This window comes from Cyprinus carpio, chromosome A5, assembly GCF_018340385.1.
Source record: "Cyprinus carpio isolate SPL01 chromosome A5, ASM1834038v1, whole genome shotgun sequence".
In the NCBI taxonomy this organism is placed as follows: domain Eukaryota; kingdom Metazoa; phylum Chordata; class Actinopteri; order Cypriniformes; family Cyprinidae; genus Cyprinus; species Cyprinus carpio.
The window spans coordinates 22,380,356-22,391,750 of record NC_056576.1 but is presented as its reverse complement, the minus strand read 5'-3'; the positions used below and the strand labels follow the sequence as shown (position 1 = coordinate 22,391,750).

Genomic DNA, 11,395 nt, shown 5'->3' with positions numbered 1-11,395 from the left:
CCCGGAGGGCAGGAAGTTAAACAGTCCATGGTCAGGGGGAGAGGAGTCCTTAAGAATGCTGCGAGCTCGATGTAGACAGTGTTTCCTTTGGATGTCCTCAATAGCAGGAAGTGGTGTCCCTGTGATGCGTTGGGCAGTTTTCACCACCCTCTGCAGTGCTTTGTGGTCAGCCACTGAGCAGTTCCCATACCAGACTGTAATACAACTGGTCAGGATGCTCTCGATCGCACACCGGTAGAAGTTCACCAGGATGGCTGAAGACAGCTGGTTCTTCTTCAGTGTCCCGAGGAAGAAGAGACGCTGGTGAGCCTGTGAGCCTCTGATACAGTCTATCAGAGAAAAACAAAAACAGATAGTTGAGAGGAGACAGACAGAGAGATGAAAAGAGACAGACACTCAAATACTTTCACAGTACTCACTACATGGTAAGGGGTTAAAGAACTATCTAGCCACATGAAGTGGGTCTCTTCTCTGAATTTTTTCTCACTGACAGTGTCCCTAAAAAGTCATATAAAGTCACATGAAGGTAAATTTAAGAGGTAACACTTTACAATGAGGTGTCATTGGTAAACACTAGTTAATGTATTAATTAACATGAACTAACAATGAACAATACATTTGTTACAGTATCTATTAATTTTTTGATAATGTTAGTTAATGAAAAATATTACAAATATGCTAAAAAAATTGTTGTTTTTTATTTTTTTTAATGCATGCAACCATCAGTGGCATTCCTTTCATTAATAAAGTCTTTCTGCTCTATTTTAAGACATCTTTAAAGGCTCATTTTAGGCGAAATAAGACTTTTAAAGACCCTTTAAAGAGCAGCAGAATCCCTGTCACTTCGAATAATATATCATGAAACACGTCATAAATGTTTGAAATCGCACACATTTGCAATGACACGCTCTATGATTATGACCAAAGCATCCTTACAATTAAAAGCCATTAACACAAACTCACATTTTTAAGAAAACAAAAGTAATTTAATGTTTTTTTTAGTTTACTGCCACCGAATCTCAAATCCACCATACCTTACGAACATCCGGAAGTGAATGAAAACTGGATATGCGCATTAATGCCAGGCAGTACGGCGCGCACGCGTATTTATGGTAAATACATAAACGTGACGTCACCATGTTACTGCGCATGCGTTTTATAGACATACCTTACGTCATTTTGCGCATGCGCGGTAAACAAATACGTGACGTACATACGTGACGCCACCGCGCTGCAGTCTGCAGCGAGGATGGAAAAGCCGTTTTAACATTTAAAAGTTAAGTTTGACCATCCGGAATTAACATTGTAGATATCACTAACGTCTTTCTGACTAGTCGTAATTACATTTTGGATAGTTGGAATTGTAATTCAAGATATCTGTAACGTAATTGTGACTAGTCAAAACGACAGATAGAGATATCTGTAATTCAGTTTTGACTAGGCAAAACTGAATTACAGATATCTGCAATGACGTCATTGAAAACGACATTCAACTCGTCACACATCTTAAATGACAATTGCAGATATCTGTACTTCAGTTTTGCCTAGGCAGAATGAAAGTTAAAGATATCTCAAACGTCATTACGACTAGTGCAAATTTTTTGTGCATGACGTTGCTCTATTTTAGATATCCATAAATACGTAATTTCCCTTAAGGGCATCATTTCCTTATTTCTATGAACAGAAGAAGAAAGAAGCAGTCATGGCGTTGGCTGTAATCGAAAAAAACACCAGAAAATGGCATGAAATTCAACGAGCCCTCACACAGGGGATTTGTGGAGAGAGAGAACGTCGTTCTATTGAAAACTGTGAAAGAAATCTCGGAAGAATTGAGCATTTGCTATCACCAGACACAAACAATGAACTCAAAAGCAGTTTGGCTCAACTGAAAACTCTAATAGACGCAAATTTCCATGCTGGGGAAGACAGACGTTTTTCTGTCAGGCGCACTAGTTCAGGTGAGTCTATCACTGTATTCATGTATTATCATATGCATTAACGTTAAAGGGGAAATCCGGCCGTTTTTAACATCTATGGTTTTCTCAGCTCACCCATAGACAATAGAAGGGTTCACCGCGGGAGCTGTAGGAAGCAAAAAAAAAAAAAAAAAAAAAAAAAAAAATGATCCGACCTTGCCAACTAGCTATGGCTAGCTAGTTACATATGACACTGAATCTTCAAAGCGCAATTTCTCATGAAGCTCCGTTCAGGAGTACATATAGTTTTCAGAGAAACACGTGAATGCTTCAGTTTGTGCGGAATGTTTAAACCTAGACCACTACTCTACGGGGTTTTTTTTATGTTTAAATCCATTTACTAACTTTTTTTTATATAGAAGAATATATGATCATTTAACATGGGCTATGCTTATAATAAGCATAGCCCATGGGCCATGTTAAATGATCATATATTCTTCTGCCATAAACAGTATAGAAACCATAAAATAATTAGACCACCATTTACTTGCATTAAGCAACTCTATTGTTATTTTTATAATTAGTATTGATATAATTGTTATATAATGTATTTCCACACTTATATATGTGAATTATATTATCAGAAAACTGAACATTTGGCGTTGTCAGTCTTTTATTTTTGCTTAATGGATAAAACAACGGCGCCGTGCATTTATGGCTATACTAATTAGAAATAATTCTTTATATTTATTAATATGTGCTTATTTGTGCAATCATTAAATGTATTGGTCTTACACCACTGTTATGTCCACTGGTCACAGCAATAAATACTGTATTTTTGCAATTCCACAAGTCTCTCCATTTCCAATGTAACCTACTGGCCTATTCATTAACAATATGCAATTTCAGTGCATGTATGAGAATTGGTATGATGATAAATTACAAAAAATAAACAGTCCAATGCTGCTTAAACACTTAAATTTAGTTGACTTTTTCTTTTTGTAGGGAGAAGAGGCCGACCAGCCATTGATGTTACCAGAGAACACATTGAATTTCTGCTGAAGCAAGGCCATACAATTTCAAAAACTGCTGAAATACTGGGATGCTCCTCATCATTTCTGTACAAGAAGTCAAAGTTGTTGGGTATACCTGTTAGAAGTATGCTGTCTGCAATAGATGATGGTGACCTAGAACAACATGTGAGGCAACTTCAGAGCCAATATCCTAATTCTGGAAATGAGGTAATTGGAGGTCTTTATCTTTAGGCTGTATTTAATTCACATTTGTTTGCCATTGTTTTGTGAATATCATGTCAATTTAGATATTTTGACAAATCTGTTGCAGATGATAAGAGCCCTGTTGCGTGCACAGGGTGTGCTTGTTACACGGTCCAGGGTCCGTGAGATGTTGACACGGGTCAATCCTACTGCTGCTGCAAGGAGATGGAGCCAGACAGTTGCAAGACGTGTTTATCATGTACCTTACCCCAATAGTTTGTGGCACATTGATGGGAACATGCGTCTCATAAGGTTATTATTACCATACTTGTCATACTTTTTAATATTTTGAAAAGCTATAATACTTCAGCAAGTAAAAAAAAGTTTACAGCTATATTGTTTCCAGACTACTGTCAATAGTATTATAATCTTCAAGTAATATTTGTTTTCCAACCTTTCTAGATGGGGTTTTGTGATTCATGGTGCAATTGATGGATACTCCCGTCTGATTACTTACCTCAACTGCAGCACAGACAATCGTGCCACAACAGTGCTTTCTCAGTTTTTGAAAGCAACATGCCTCTATGCCCTACCATCAAGAGTCAGATCTGACCATGGTGGTGAAAACATCCTTGTGGCTTTATTCATGCATCTAGTTCAAGGACTTGAACACAGAGGTTTCATAACCGGACGATCAGTTCACAATCAGAGAATTGAACGCCTTTGGCGTGATGTATTTTTGCATGTGTTGCAGCACTTTTACCTTATGTTCTACTCCTTAGAGGATTCAGAGGTTCTAAACCCAGATGATGATGTCCACAGACTTTCACTGCATATTGTTTATCTTCCTGAGATTCAAAAAAAGACTGGAGCAGTTTAGACAGGCCTGGAACCTCCATCCGTTGCGAACAGAAAATAATCGCACACCATCTCAACTCTGGACCGAGGGCATGATCAAAAAACATTGCAACAGACAGCACAGCTGTCAACAATGTGTTTGGGGAAAATCCCTACAGCGACCAAAACATTGATGCCATCCTAGCGCAGTATGGAATTCAAACACTGCCTACACTTGATGAGGAAGAGTTCCCAGCTGTTAATGTAGAGCCACCTCAACTCATCCTCACTCAGCAACAACAGACATCTGTACACAATGCAATCCAACACCTTTCTGATCTAAAGATAAAATATCAGGCTTGCTGTACTGCAATTATCAGTATTTTGCAAATACAGGTATAGTCCAATTCCAAGCCCAGAGACAAAAGTTTATTGGCTGCATATATTATCCAGGACTGAAAGACATTTTTAGTTTCAACAGCTTTAAGTTACATTTTCTGTTAAAATAAGGCGGCAGTGCTAGCTAATGGCAGGTCCCACTAGATTTAGCAGTAGCTAACAACACTGTTGGTGCTGTGTTATGTTTTGTATTTTATTTTATTTTTTGTAGTACTGTTGGCTGACAATATTTGTATTGTTCCTTTCAACTCCCATTGTTGTATAATTCGTAGAAAAAGTGGACAAGCATCTAATTAGTATGAATGAGATTTAAATGTTGAATAAAACTCTTAATGTATAAAAAATGTTAAACATCTTAAGCTTTAAATGGAATATGAATCAATAGACAAGATTTGAAAATGCATGAAAAAGAAAATTCAATATGAATCCTTTGAAATGTGGAGAAGGATTTAACTATTTTGAATGGGATTGAAAAGATGAATAAAAAAGATGAATAAACTGGTAATGTATGAAAAACATAGAACGTTTAATGGCTTGAATGAGAATTTTAGATTAACAGTTGAGGAGAGAGGTTTAACTGCCAAAAATACTTTAACATCAATCCACCAATCGGAACAGAGACTGAGTCGTTATGGGGACAGGTTACTATGATAAGCTGTTGAGGTTGACATCCAGCAAACCAGCCAGACTTTTTGTTTGCCTTCTCTGTATTCACTGTGTATTCACCAACATGTACATTAACCAAACATATTGGCTGTCAAACTTATTGAATTATAAGCCCAATAATTCCTTACAGTTGGTTAATAAAGGATATCTAATTCATTAGATCAACCTCAGTGTCATCATAGTAACCATGAACTATAAGCCCAATATGTCTCGTAAAACCTAAAGAAAAAATACATTTTCAAAACAAATAAAATATATAAATTTATAACTTATAAAATTATTAACAAAAATAATTTTTAAAGCAAAAAAAACTACAAAAGTTTGAGTTAGCTGAAAAGCTCAATATTGAATAACTGCCAATCAACTGAAGTGAACTGTTACTCATGCAAAATAAACAGGATTACTGCATCTAATTATTATTTTTTTTTAAAGTGCATGAGATTCTAAAATTAACATCTGAACCAGTGACTTGCTTCAACAGCATTCTGTTCAATAACTTCCAAGCACAAATATAGCTCAAGTGAAAACTGAATTTCCATTAATAAGTTTTACATACAGTGACATCATGCAAGTCCAAAGGTTGGAGCTTGCAAAATTCCCTCCATCATGTATTGTTTGAAGGCTTCATAGGAAGAGTGCAGTGGCAGGCGGAGTACAAGAATACAAGTATTTGCTTCTGGGAATATTCTGTTGCCCTCATGAAGGAACTGAATTTGTGGACGGTGTGGAAATCCCAGTGGAGGCACTGTTGAAGCTCCAGATGTAAACTCCAATACCTTCTCTAGGGTGACTGGACTGCATTCTCCTTCTGTAATACAAGAAAGTGGTGAGAAACACGTATGTTGATTTTATTTTTTAGGCCATATCGCCTAGCCCTAACCTTTTGTATGCGTTACTTTGGAGCAATTTGGAAGTTGCATGCTGACAGAGGACTTTTTGTGGTGAATATCAACCACAAAAGCCTCAGTCAAGTACATTTTTGGTAAAATATTACAACACAATATGAACAAGTTTAAGGGAGCTACCCACGTTCAAACAACCAGACTTCACAATGTCACTTCAACTATGGCATTATCAGCATTTATTTTCCTGCCAACCAGGACAACAAAAGGACCACTAATAATTGTACTTATGAAGTCCATGTTATTATAACTTGTACAATAAATAGTATACCTTCAATATCAATTAACCAGTCACGCCAAAAGCATATTGTCATGTTTTCTCGGTCTCTCCTGTTGCTGCCTTGCACAGAGAAGTCCACGTCAAATAAAGTGCATAGGTCCTTCGCCTGTAGTGGAATCTCCTCACTGACAAACATGTTGTAGAACACTGCCGGATTCTTCCTCAGCTCCTCCAGTAAACCAAGGGTTTTTAACCCCTCAACAAACCTATAAAAACATGTTACAATGTGTGAATCGTCCTGGGCCAATGACAGTTTCATTTTTCAGACAGGTGAGGGACTTACTGGTCCAGGGCAGTCGCCAATTTTCCATTGACGAAGAAGTCTGCAGCTGACTGGACAAGGGAGTCCTTCTCCTCCAGGCTGGACACATGTCTTAAGGCACCTATAATGCTGAGACTATCTGCTGCCTCTGCAATTGCACTGTTCGCCTCTCGGACTGTTGTTGCTTCCTGTATCTAAAAAGAAAGACAGAAAGAAAAAAAATAAAAAAAAATAAAGAGTGAGTGGCTTGTAAAGATACCTTCCCTATATAAATTAGATGTTTAAGCAATATAGCACTCGTGTTCATGAGAATGTTCATGCATATCCTCACGGCTGTGGTTTGGCCGCAGCCACGAGGCTGAAGGCCGAGTGACGCAGGTAACCTGAACACGTTTGAAGCGTTTCATAAATAATAGAAAGTTAATAGAAAATAAGGCTGTGTCACTGTACTGTACATTCAATGTATAACACCTTCTCCTGCTTACTTTTATTAACTGTTCCCTGAAAGTATGGTCACCAACTTCATCCACCGTGGCCGTGGGTGTTGGTATCCCACAGATTTGATGGAAAAGCCTTTCGGAGAAGAAATGTGGACCGACTCCTCCATGGACCACACACACAGCAATCATTTTTGCCACCCACATGTAAAGTTTAGTCTGCAAAGCTAAAATTAAAGAAATAACAGTAAAATCTTGCTCTGCTGTAATGCTTGTTAATTTAACACCTTAAAATGCTATGATTAATATTAGTGCTACTACAAATAACTTTTTATTGCACCTTTCAAAACATGTTTCAAAAAGGTGATTCAGTACATTAAAGAAACGAAGAATCATGGAAAAATCCTAACCAAGAGTTAACAAATTAAGGCAAAATAACTAAAATAAAAGACGATACAGACAATAAACACAGGATGAAACCTGCCCAGTACATAAAAAAAAAAAAAACAAAAAACAGAATAAACAAATCAGACAGGAGAAATAAGGGAGAAATCATGTTTCCGTGTATACATTTCTAGAATTCTGCCAGTTGAATGAGGACAGTCCTAAGAATTTGGGCTTCCCTACCTTGAGTATCAAGAGACAACTGCCGGTCTTTCTCGTGTCCCTCAAAGATATTTGACTGGTGGACGTCCCTCATCAACAGCCTTAGGTACTCTTGTCGGGCCGCCTTCGTCAACTACACCTTCACCATTGTCATCTTCATCCACAAACACAACATCCAGTTTTGCTTCAGGGTTGAAGAACCTACGCTTGAATGCCCGCAGGCTACACAGTAAAACATTATCCCTGCACACATTTATTTGGTTGCTTGTTGGACAGAATCTTCCATCAACTTTGCTGACCATTTCTTTCAATATGGTCTGTAGATCAATCCTGCAAACAAAGAAGTCCATGCATTTTATTTTAACCACCTGATTAAATGTAACAGGATATAGAAAATGAAACATCTACATACACTAGAAAAATATAAGTTAATGAGAAAAACACACTCATCCACAGGTCCTCCTAGGTGATGTGCTGATACAGGAGACTGATTTTGTGAAACCGACTCATCTTGTTCATCAAGAATAATGATTGGTTCTTGGGCAGATAAAGGAGAGAGTGGTGGTTCATCATAAAGAGTCAGGATTTCTTGTGGTTGTGAGAACAGAGTGAGTGGTTGCTGGGTGGAGGGCTCAGCCATCAGCGAGCGGATGGATAGCTCATGCAGCGCTCGCTGGAAAGAGGGCACAGAGAGACTTGGCTGGGTGGAGGTCTCAGACAGTGATGACTGACCATGAGATGTATGGTGTAGGGCATAAGCTCCATCATTTTGTTAATCTGAGAGAATTTCCTGAAGACAAACATGCATAACACATGAGCTTGCACAAACCAAAACACATTCCGTTTTCATTTGAGTCAGTCCTTATTTGAAAACCAAAGCACATATAGAGTTGAGGATGCTTTTATGCCATGATCCATTATTGACCCGGAGCAAACTGCTCTCAACTGATCTTGATGATGCAGCTTCTTGCACCACAAAGATTTCACGGCAATATCATCTTGTCCCCACAAAGTCAAACAAGATCTAAAAAGATGTGAAACAGTCAAGTTTTACAACCCACTGAACCACTGAGAAGACACTTGATATTTTTTCTCAAGCTGAACACACATCACCTGGATTGGCTCCGACAAACGGAATTTCCTAATATAGGTGTGTCCATTTGGATATTTAAATTTGATCAACACCCCATCTGAGGGTTCCTCACATGCAGACATTCGTTGACGTCTAGCCTCAATAGCCTGAAATGTGATCTCTCATTTAACCTTCAGCTAGATAAAAAAAAAAAAAAAAACCTTCAGCTAGTTTATTAAACTATTTTATTATAAACACAAACCTTTTGACGTCTTTCCTCACAAGCCTGATAGACTAGTTTCTTCCTGTCCTATTAAAAGACCACATTAAAAGTACGTATGCATTATATAAGAGAATGTAAATCATACATAAAACTTGGAAGCATTACCTTCTCCTGATCCACCAACAAACTTGTATTATACTCCTGGTCTTGCTGGGCACGTATTGCTCGCCATTCTTGAAGAGCCTAAAGTAAAGTATTTATAAAAAAAAACCCAAAAAAACAAGGCATTTCTCACAAATCACCATTAAATAGTACACGCACATAAAATGAATAAATACTATTTATTCTATACAGTACCAAAATTGGTTACCTGATTCGCAACCACACTTTGAGCTTGGGTACTCTCAGCCACAGCCGCGGTCTCATCTTGTACCGGAGCAATTGAGAGTGGTGGGAATGAATTCATGGATATGGCAGAGGATGTGGATGCCACCTGGTAGTACACAGAAAAATCCAAATGACTTCACCTTCAGCAAGAGGAACACAACACTCATAGTGGAAACAAAATACATCATTAGGAAAATAACCATAGGTAGAAAAATTACAAAAACTTATCCTAGGGAATGTAACTGCTCAGACATCACACAGAATAAATAGATACATCTTAATACATATTAGAAAAAGAAAAAAAAGGAAAAAAAAAAAAAAACTGTTTATATTTGTATTTGCCACTCATCACTACAAAGTGCATAGTTGGACATAAAAAATCATTAGATGTGCAATCATTTTAATATGGACCTGATCTGAAACCACTTGTGAGGTCTCATCTACTGCTGGAGCTGTGAGTGGTGGGAATGAATTCTGGGACATGGCAGAGAATTATAATTATAGCACAAAGAACACAACTAAAAAATCTGCGGGTCTTATATAATATGTGAAAAAAAAACAAAATCTAAAAAAAAAAAATATTTACACACACAGACACACTCTACACCAACGATTTTGACACACAGAGACATGCTTTACCGTCATAAATGCATTCAGTATAAATTTGAAACATATTTCCAAAAGAAAAACCATGAGAGCTTTATCAAAAAGTTGTAACATGCTCTAAAACAGAACATAAGTCAAAATAATCACTAAGTAAAGATGTCAAACTAAATGTGCTATGTCTAGACATAAGGGCAAAAGAAATAAAAAATAAAAAATCCCGTGTCCAGGGCTTTTATTTTTTTTTTGCCATTCATTGGTCATAGAGCTCATTGTAAGCGGTGCCTCAGGTGCTGAAAATATATTTATTGCCCCAGGTTCACACTATACCGTCCAGGGCGTATACAGGATGTGTAAGGCGCTGCAGAAGCAGCGCGTAGCGCGTTATTGTAACGTGAAAGCCTTAAAATAATGCGCGAGCGCGAATCTCTCCGCTCGCCCGAGATTTTCGTTCTTTTCACAAAACGACACGTGTGCTCAGATACACGCTGCTCTCATCCGGGAGAGACGGCGGCGCACTTAAAACGTGTCTCCTCTCACTCACAGCACTCACTCACTATTGCCTTCATGCCTAGATTTCCATTCTTTTTCGAACCTTTCAACATTTTCAACTACCTTTCTGTTCACTCTTTATACTGTGTGCATGTTTAAACTTCTATCCATTAACATGGCTCTGTGAAAAATATGCATCACAGACAGAGTGTGAACCTGGATTGGGCATATGCCCAGTCTGTTCTGTTCCTCGCTGCGTCCACTAGGTGCGCTGCATGCTGATTAGGATCGGATAGCATAGCCTACTCTGTAGGTCGGGCCCGCGTAAAATGGTGCATACACGCGATTTAGAATCGCGCACAGCGTCAAATCGTGATTTTATTACGCTTTCGATTACTCGCACAGCCCTACTGTCAGTATAGGTATAGATATGATTGTATGATGTGATATAAAGCCCGTGTGATAATTCGCATACCTGCAAGACAGTGGTCGTGCAACGATGTAAAAGCCTGCTTTTGCCAACACTGCTTTTAGTGTCCTTCACAGAACTAACTTGCCATTTCTGGATCTTGCGTCCTGTGCCTTTCCTTGCCAATTCAAGCCTACCAAATTTAAACTTATTTTAGGGCTGGCTTTGGCAAATAAAGTTGTTTTACACTCAGAATCCAACTCCAGTTTTAACCAATCTTTGGGTTTGTTGCGTCCCGGTCTCCGGTGATCGTGCACAGGTTTTCTAGAAAATGGAATGAACATCGTATAAATCGTTTCTAGTGGCAAAGTACACATTCATTAGTTGCGACAAAGATCTTTCAGATTCATATTTCAGACATATCGCAGTGTTGCCAAACCCCAAAGTAGACCGGTGTGACTACCACAGTTAACCTAGATCCATTTGTGTTTTCTACGAAGTTTACAGCTTTGAAACTAAACAACCCTACACTCCTAAGAAAATTGATATGACCGAAGAAAGAGCCTGGTCTCACGCACAAGCCATCACACTTTGGACCATAATGTAAAGAACATACCATTAACTACAATATTGGTGTAGCTTAGCTACTGTAATGCCCCCCAGATCCTCACACTAACCATAACCACA

General features: G+C 38.2%; 2 protein-coding genes and 1 long non-coding RNA gene across 3 annotated transcripts; 1 reads left to right on the top strand and 2 right to left on the bottom strand.

Annotated features, from left to right (window-relative positions):
- The first annotated feature begins 1,322 nt into the window (after window positions 1-1,322).
- Window positions 1,323-4,069, top strand: LOC122145055. The gene is made up of 4 exons (XM_042756542.1): window positions 1,323-1,958; window positions 2,922-3,157; window positions 3,261-3,445; window positions 3,596-4,069. The coding sequence occupies exons 1-4, from the start codon at window positions 1,703-1,705 to the stop codon at window positions 4,011-4,013; spliced, it is 1,095 nt and encodes a 364-aa protein (XP_042612476.1). The 5' UTR covers window positions 1,323-1,702; the 3' UTR covers window positions 4,014-4,069.
- Window positions 4,070-5,360: 1,291 nt separating this feature from the next.
- Window positions 5,361-7,881, bottom strand: LOC109064690 (G2/M phase-specific E3 ubiquitin-protein ligase-like). The gene is made up of 5 exons (XM_042756541.1): window positions 7,544-7,881; window positions 6,965-7,143; window positions 6,501-6,673; window positions 6,209-6,423; window positions 5,361-5,843 (listed from the first exon to the last, which is right to left on the bottom strand). The coding sequence occupies exons 1-5, from the start codon at window positions 7,614-7,616 to the stop codon at window positions 5,599-5,601; spliced, it is 885 nt and encodes a 294-aa protein (XP_042612475.1). The 5' UTR covers window positions 7,617-7,881; the 3' UTR covers window positions 5,361-5,598.
- Window positions 7,882-8,641: 760 nt separating this feature from the next.
- Window positions 8,642-9,694, bottom strand: LOC122141879. Its single transcript, XR_006158170.1, has 4 exons — window positions 9,616-9,694; window positions 9,188-9,310; window positions 8,857-9,060; window positions 8,642-8,761 (listed from the first exon to the last, which is right to left on the bottom strand). It is a non-coding gene; the product is annotated as an uncharacterized LOC122141879 (long non-coding RNA).
- Window positions 9,695-11,395: the final 1,701 nt, after the last annotated feature.

Coding starts and splice junctions, on each gene's coding strand:
- LOC122145055 (XM_042756542.1), top strand. CDS start 1,703: ATGGCGTTGGCTGTAATCGAAAAAAACACCAGAAAATGGCATGAAATT. Junction 1,959..2,921: donor TGTCAGGCGCACTAGTTCAG/GTGAGTCTATCA, acceptor TTCTTTTTGTAG/GGAGAAGAGGCCGACCAGCC. Junction 3,158..3,260: donor ATCCTAATTCTGGAAATGAG/GTAATTGGAGGT, acceptor AATCTGTTGCAG/ATGATAAGAGCCCTGTTGCG.
- LOC109064690 (XM_042756541.1), bottom strand. CDS start 7,616: ATGAGGGACGTCCACCAGTCAAATATCTTTGAGGGACACGAGAAAGAC. Junction 6,424..6,500: donor TTGGCGACTGCCCTGGACCA/GTAAGTCCCTCA, acceptor ATGTTTTTATAG/GTTTGTTGAGGGGTTAAAAA. Junction 5,844..6,208: donor CTGGTTAATTGATATTGAAG/GTATACTATTTA, acceptor CTTGTATTACAG/AAGGAGAATGCAGTCCAGTC.